We start from the raw sequence: 7,456 nt of genomic DNA, 5'->3' as shown, positions 1-7,456 counted from the left end.
CCACCCTTCCTCTTTCGCTTCCAAAAAGAGGGCAGAGTCCCCTCCCTTGCTACCGCCTCCCTCCCCAGGTGCAAAAAAATAAAATAAAAAAAATCATGTGCCGAAACTGTAGAGGACCCAGCGCCGGCCCGTAGATTGCAGCCGCCCTTCCTTCGGAAAGCCTCCCCTCCGCCCACCCTCCCCCCGGTCAACCCCATCGGCCTTCCTCAACCCCCCCCCTGCCGTCCTGCCACCCCCACCGGCCGTTGGCCCGCCAGCCACGATGAAGAAGGTGGCGGCGTGGTCGGCGGAGGACGTCTCCGACTGGCTCGTCAGGGAGGGCATGCCCGAGTACAGCGACGCCCTGGCCGGGTCGGACGGCGCCGCCCTGCTGGCGCTCACTGACGCCGACTTCCAGGCTCCGCCCCTGGAGCGGGTGTCGTCGGACGGCGGGAAGCAGCTGCTGGAGCGGCTGGAGACGCTGCGCATCGAGACGAACATGGAGGCCTACAGGAACGGCTACGCCAACGGCCACCTGCCCAACGGGACGGCCAAGACGCAGCAGAACGGGGCGCCGGGCGGCAAGGAACACCGGTCGGAGATCCACATCCCCATGCCGCCGGCGGAGAGGACTCTGCCCACCGAGTGGGGCAAGACGGGCGTGGCCTTCGTCTACGCGGTGGTGTGGATGGTGAGCACCACTGTGGTCATATCGGTGGTGCACGAGAGGGTGCCGCGCAAGGAGGAGTCGCCGCCGCTGCCCGACAAGTTCTTCGACCTGTTCGACCGCGTGGGCTGGGCCTTCTCCATCTGCGAGATCAACGGCCTGCTGCTGGTGGCGCTCTGGTTCTGCCAGTGGCTCCTGCTCAAGCACAGGTAACGCTCGGATCGGGCTTCTGCAGGGATGCAGCGGCCTCCACTTTGACCCCTCGAGTCATGATGGGCGTCAAACTCTGGCCCACGGTCTAAAATTGGCCCGCAGTGTAACTATATTGGGCCTGTGAGGCAATGCAAAATCACTACTAGAGCTGGCCTGCCGGTATTACGCAGCACGTGTTCCGCTAATGCTACAAATCTCAGAATGCTCTGCTCAATCAGGACAGGACGTTCATTGAAAGATATTATTGTTACGTAATTGGTTCATTGTTGTTGTTGAATTTATTATTAGCCGGTGGAAAAAGTTTACCGTTGAAATTCAAATCAGAAGGCTGCAAATTAAATGGAGGCGCACAATCTTTGTTTACACATTATTTATTTTAGTTGGTAGTTGGTTAGTGTTTGAAATTAGATTTTGCATGTGTGCGATACTAAGTTATTTATTACATTAAGTATTAAGCTTTGCTTGTTCCATATTCAAGGTGTTTGAGTCCATATAAAAAGGTTCGCTGTGATATCTGAAGACATAGAGGAAGATTTTTACTCATTAAATATCAATGTTGGCTGGCAACTTTGTCCAAGTTGGACATTTTGGCCCACTGTTCTGAAATATATATTTCAGAATATACATAGATGAAGGTTCTTGCTCCTAGTTCAGCTAGTTAGCTGTCGTCATGCACCGCCTCTGCCACTGCCCTAAATACGAAACATCCTGTCTAGCGGACTTCCTTAAAACGCACTGGACTGCTAACCCCCGTTGCCCAGTGAAAGCGTCCTGTTCGTGCAAGGATTGCATCATTGCACGATGAGTTGCATGTATTTAAAGAAAACAATAGTCAAGCAAAACTCCTTCTGCCTGTCGAAACTGTGTCTCACGTGTTTGCCGTGCAAAAAAAAAAAAAAAAATTTACCCAAACGCAAAACATCTAGTTTAAAACTTAAAGTGGAGTTTGCTTTTTTTATTTGACAGCCTAACTGAAACGTGTTGAAGTCATATATATACGTCACTTTGGCGTTTCAGCACATTGGGTATTACTTTGATGGCGTAGGTGTCACGTACAGATCACAACCGCATGATAAACATCGGCAGCGGACAGAATGAGTGGATATTGCTGATGGATATTAAAAGCACACGAGCGGCAGGAGCCCACGAGAGATGAGTCGAGGAGCAGGATCAATGAAGGGCCATTGTCCTCAGCTCACCCACAGAGCCACAGGTGTGGGGAACCGGAGCTCAACTCCCACTTGCAATCTCAAGGTCTCTCTCTCTCTCTCTCTCTCTCTCTCTCTCTCCCTCCCTTTCTTCTCCCAGATCAATCGTCGGCAGGCGCTTCTTCTTCATCGTGGGGACGCTCTATCTGTACCGCTGCATCACCATGTACGTCACCACGCTGCCTGTGCCTGGAATGCACTTCAAATGCTCCCCGAAGGTACCACATACACGCACGCATCCACACAGGCCAGTTTTTTAATTTCCTCCCAACCACGCCGTGCACGCTAAATGTGCAGAGTTAGAACGAAATGTAGAAGTACCTTTTTTTTTTTTTTTGGTTCCTGAAAGCACTGACAAATTTCAGCACTACTGCTTTCTAGCGAATTTCATTTGTATCATAAAATGAAACTGAAGCAGCGTTGCTATTTTGCTTTTACATCATATTTAGCCCACACGCTTGACCATGTGCAATTTGTTCCTTGCAGCTTATGGGGGACACAGAGGCACAGATGAGGAGAATCATGAAGATGATCGCCGGCGGTGGCCTGTCCATCACAGGCTCCCACAGCCTGTGCGGAGATTACCTGTACAGCGGCCACACCGTCATGCTAACGCTAACATACCTCTTCATTAAGGAGTGTAAGTCGCATTCGCGCGAGTGTTTTTTTTATTTATTTTTTTTTCCCCAAATGTGTGTGACAGACAGAACCGCTCGCTTCAGCGAAGCTCCTCTAAATAGCGGCGATGTTGCACGATCGACTCGCACGGCCGTCGCTCATGTGGAATGTGCAAGACTCGTCACGTTGCTCTCAGCTGGTTAAGACATTGCTCTGTTATATAATCACGTTGTTAACCTTCCCTGTTATCTCGTTTTTTTTCTGTCCTTTCTGTCAAATCTTTCTATGGTTTTTCAACCGTACGGCAGACGAAACTGATTTGTGTCCAAGAAACTTTGCTGTCGGAGGGAACAGCTTTTGTTGCTCTCTATGGTCTATTTATTTATTTATTTATTTAATTATTTATTTATTTATATATGTATTTATTTATTTTTCCTCAAAAACTGTCCTGCCACACTTGATTGACGGCAGTGACATCTTGTGGTGAGAAGTGGAACACAGAATCATGGGGCTTTTTTTTTTTTTTTTTTTGTGTTGCTGTGTTGCTGTAGGACCTGTTTGCTGCCGTGATTCGACTCGTCATAACCACCACCACTCTCTGGTTTTGCAGACTCCCCCAAGCGGTTCTGGTGGTACCACTGGACCTGCTGGATTTTGAGCGCCGTGGGGATTTTCTGCATCCTCCTGGCGCACGACCACTACACCATAGACGTGGTGGTGGCGTACTTCATTACGACGCGCCTGTTTTGGTGGTACCACACGATGGCCAACCAGCAGGTGAGCGCAGAAGAATTCACGGAGGGTTTGAGTCGCGACCACATCGTGGCTTCAACCCTGCAGCGAGGGAATTACAGCGTGAATTGTGGCATTTACGAATAACTCAAACACATTTTAGATTTAAATTCTTCACAATAGCCACCTTTCATAAAAAAGCATATTGAGATTTATTTAATATGTTTTTCTTGCTGCATACCTCCATATGTATTGCTCATATATTTGATGTCTTCAGTATCTATCTGCGTCAGTGTAGAAAGTTGTAAAGATAAAAAAAATGCATGAGTAGGTGCGTCCAAGCTTTTGACTGGTAGTGTATATTTTTTTTCTCCTTCTAAAAATAATCTTGTTTCCATTATATATTTTCCAATATTACATTCCGCTGAGATGACCATATACTCACTGTTAACAGACACATTCTATACGTACACAGCAGCTGTTGAATTTCCTCATGTGACTCTTGATAGTTGAACATATAGGGGGGGGGGTGTCACGCCCCACTTTTATTGTGACTCTCTGTCCATTTTTTTTTTCCTTCTCTTCGCTTGTTGATATATAACAACTTTTTTTTCCCGTCTTCTTTTTCCTTTCCGCCTTTCAGCCACTGAAGGAGACGTCACAGAGCAACCTGTTCTCGCGGGTGTGGTGGTACAGACTGTTCCAGTACTTTGAGGAAAACGTCAAGGGCCATGTCCCTCGAAGCTATCAGCTGCCATTTTCGTGGGGAGCGGTGCAGTGGAGCCGCAGCGTGAAGTACAGCAAACTGGACACGCAGTGACCCTCCGCGCGGGCGGCCGGGCCGGGACTCAGACTTCCACAGAAGCCGTCGCATCTCATGACAGACGGCACGTTTAAATGTAGCACGCTGTCGGTTCGCCTCTAGGAACAGACTCATCTCTGTCCGATTGGGTAACACTGTGACCCATGGACTCATTTTGTTTTTGTTTTTTTTTCCTCTTCCCCTCATTGTTTTTCTCCTCTGGCTTCTTTGTCGACACAGAGTACTAAGTTATTTAGTTGTTTTTTTTGGTTGGGTTTTTTCGTTGTTCTTGACCACATTTCTACTTTTGTAGCAGATAAAATAAGCATTTAAGACAAACCTCCAGTACGCAAGCTAGTTTTTAACTAATTATTTTATTTTCTCCCTCTCTGCACAAGTTCATGGCTGATGTCTTGATTTTCCTAAAATGTTTTAGTGCAACGTGTCAATCAAAAGCTTATGTAATAACCAAAATGCCATAAGCATTTTTTTCCCCCTGTTTTTTTTTTTAATTATAGAATATTACATTTTATAAACCCTCTTCCCTTGCTATACTGAGGAAAAACAATAATTTTTTAAGCATCTCAAACTTTTTTTTTCAAAAAAAGAAAAAAAAGACCTGAGAGACAAACATCTGAGAAGATATTTTTAGATTTTTACCTTTTTTCTAAGATAGATAACAGAGAGCAGAATAATCTAATCTGGTATCATGTTTCCAGTGCCTTTTATTAGCTTGATTGTAAAACAGTTCAAGTTCTATGTGTCTTGTGTCTCCTTGCCACAGGTGCAGCCACGCCTTGTTGCAAGGTACCTAGTTAATAGTCTTGTTCCCATGAATGTACGAGAAAAAAAACAAAAAAACAACAACTATGCCAGCCTTACCAGAAAATTAGTTTTCCCAAAATCAAGCAGCGGTGAGAGAAAATGTTAATTTATTGACGCGTTATGATGTCAGTTTGTGTTTGTTTTCGACGATGCTGTTCTAACAGGAAAGCGACTGTTAATCTGTGTTTTTGTTGTTGATGTTGTTGTTTTTTTTTTTTTTTTTTTAAACTCTCGAGTCTGTAACATTTCTTTTTTAACGACCGGTTCTTTTACCTGCACCAGTCTGAGCATGGGTGCCGTACTCCCCCTGTGTCACTTGGTCTACTAGACATCACTGCCTGAGTGGAAAGTTGCCAGCGACGCCTCCCGAGAGGCGCAGCTTGATCTGAACCTCGAGACGGTCGCCTGCTTTGTCATTACCGTGTGTCAGATCAGGAAGGAACCTGCTCAGTGTGGCTCTGCCGGTGTGTCGGGGAATGTCAAGGTTGTGCGAACAGAAGCTTCGGGCAGAGCTTCTGAGTGCGGGGTTTTTTTTTTTTCTTTCACTGCAACCGTTTGTCTCACGCTCACTTAGAGCGTGAAGGTATCTTCTTTGGAGAAGCTGTAACTCGGCATGTGTGTGTATGTTTGGTATGTATGCGTGATTGTGTGTGTGGGAGCGGACCCAGCTGGCACGCCATGCACGGAGCCCGTGATCTATGTGACCTAATGGGTGCCAAAAGGACAAGATTTGAGTTCCGTGAATGTGAAAATCGCAGCGTGATGGATGATCGCGACCGTAGGAAAGTGGAGTTTGGTCTTGCGTTCCTACGCGCATCCACGACTGAATATTATTGCACAAGTTTGAACCATAGGGAAAGACATAACTCATCTGACTAGCCTTGAAATACCTATCTATATATATTTTTTTATAAAGGAAAATGCACTAAACTTTACAACTCCAAAAAGTAATAATGATATTGTTGATATGACTAGTTCTCCAAAATATTGTCAAGAGGAGGAGGAGGAGGAGGGAGGGAGTGTATGAGGAGGAGGTGAGAGCTCATGATGCCTGTCAGCGCCAACAACGGTTTATGTGCGAGACTAATTATGGCACAGGCTTACCGTCCTTTTAAAGCGTTATTCATTCATTTCATTTTCAGTAAAACAAACAAACAAACGAAAAAACCAACCAGTTTTTAAAGAGCACAGCCGGTCGTCATGACGGCCACGTTTCGATTTGAGATGATGTTTGACGAAGCTTTTAATATAGAGCGCTCAAAGGACCCGGACGAGGATGATGGAAGGAATTCACAATGCTATTCAGTTTGCCAATAAAGATCTTTTTTTTCTTTTTTTTTTTTTAAATATGAAGTTGCTTCAAAACCTCAGTACGTTTCCCGGTAAACATTTCACCCAGTTTATTTGTTTTTCTTTACGGTGTGTGTGCATGTGTGTGTGTATGAGAGAGAGATAGAGAGAGTGTGTGTGTGTGTGTGTATGCGTGTGTGTATAGCATACGTTTGTAAGAAGCGATAAAGGAGTATACTGTTTTGAATAAATGCGTTTTATTAAATATAAGATTTAACGTGTTGTCATCTCTCTGAGCGTATCCCAGTCTGTCGTTTCCCCGGCGACGGATCACGCCGTCACCCCGTGGGCTCGCGCTGCCAGCAGGATGACGTCATGGCAGAGCCGCTAACAGCCAGCAGGTGGAGACATAGAGTCGCATAAATGAGCGCGCTTCGGCAGGTTGGCGTCTCCTCCCACTGTAAGTACGTCCGACATGGGCAACAACTCTTCCCAAGAGCCTGGAACCTGCATCAGGCTGTTTACACTGAATCTGGTCCTCGTGTTCTTTTCCAGTTTGAGTTTTTTTTTTTTTTTGGTTGTCTGCACGGTGCATTTTCCACTTGGAGAATTCTGGGGGGATTTCCTGTTGCTGACTGGTAGTGTTGTCGTCGAGACCGCACCACTCGAGACTACGACATTATCGATACTAGAGAGTATCGAGATCGAGACAAGACCAAGACTTTATATATCAAAGAAAAATAACATCAAAACAGAAAATAAATGACCAGTATCTTTTTTTTTTAAATTCAAGTTTGCTTCTAAATCGAACTGCTGTTCAAACAGCAACATCTCTTTTCAGTTAGGTATGTTTTAATGATTTTCTTTAACATGTTGCTGCTCTTGTGAATACTATTTTGAACCATTTAAACAACAACTTTGCTTCCTAAAATAATAATAATAAAAAAAAACAATTACCTAGGAATAAGGCAGTGTGTCACTCTGGGTGTCACAAACGGAGAATAAAAAGGCAGCAGCTGGATTCTTTCACGTTATTGTCTGTCATTGTAGTGTTGGCTGAGTCTTGACTGGTCAAAAATAAAAAATCCTGAGTCCGTCTAGTCCGAGACCGAGTAAACGAGA

General features: G+C 45.3%; 1 protein-coding gene across 1 annotated transcript; it reads left to right on the top strand.

The window, feature by feature from the left end:
- Positions 1 to 206: 206 nt before the first annotated feature.
- Positions 207 to 6,604, top strand: LOC142896553 (phosphatidylcholine:ceramide cholinephosphotransferase 1-like). The gene is made up of 5 exons (XM_076038266.1): positions 207 to 855; positions 2,168 to 2,285; positions 2,554 to 2,707; positions 3,296 to 3,462; positions 4,061 to 6,604. The coding sequence occupies exons 1-5, from the start codon at positions 263 to 265 to the stop codon at positions 4,235 to 4,237; spliced, it is 1,209 nt and encodes a 402-aa protein (XP_075894381.1). The 5' UTR covers positions 207 to 262; the 3' UTR covers positions 4,238 to 6,604.
- The last annotated feature ends 852 nt before the right edge of the window (positions 6,605 to 7,456 follow it).

This window comes from Nelusetta ayraudi, unplaced genomic scaffold (genome assembly GCF_046127955.1).
Source record: "Nelusetta ayraudi isolate G7.1 ecotype Tasmania unplaced genomic scaffold, CSIRO-AGI_Nayr_v1 ptg000056l, whole genome shotgun sequence".
NCBI classification, from domain to species: Eukaryota; Metazoa; Chordata; class Actinopteri; order Tetraodontiformes; family Monacanthidae; genus Nelusetta; species Nelusetta ayraudi.
Note: the sequence above shows the minus strand (reverse complement) of the source record. Positions and strands in the feature narration are given on the sequence as shown.

Bases quoted from the DNA above. Each gene is read 5' to 3' on its own strand.
- LOC142896553 (XM_076038266.1), top strand. From the start codon at position 263: ATGAAGAAGGTGGCGGCGTGGTCGGCGGAGGACGTCTCCGACTGGCTC. The intron at 856-2,167 runs GTAACGCTCGGA...TTCTTCTCCCAG, and splicing joins TGGCTCCTGCTCAAGCACAG to ATCAATCGTCGGCAGGCGCT. The intron at 2,286-2,553 runs GTACCACATACA...TGTTCCTTGCAG, and splicing joins ACTTCAAATGCTCCCCGAAG to CTTATGGGGGACACAGAGGC.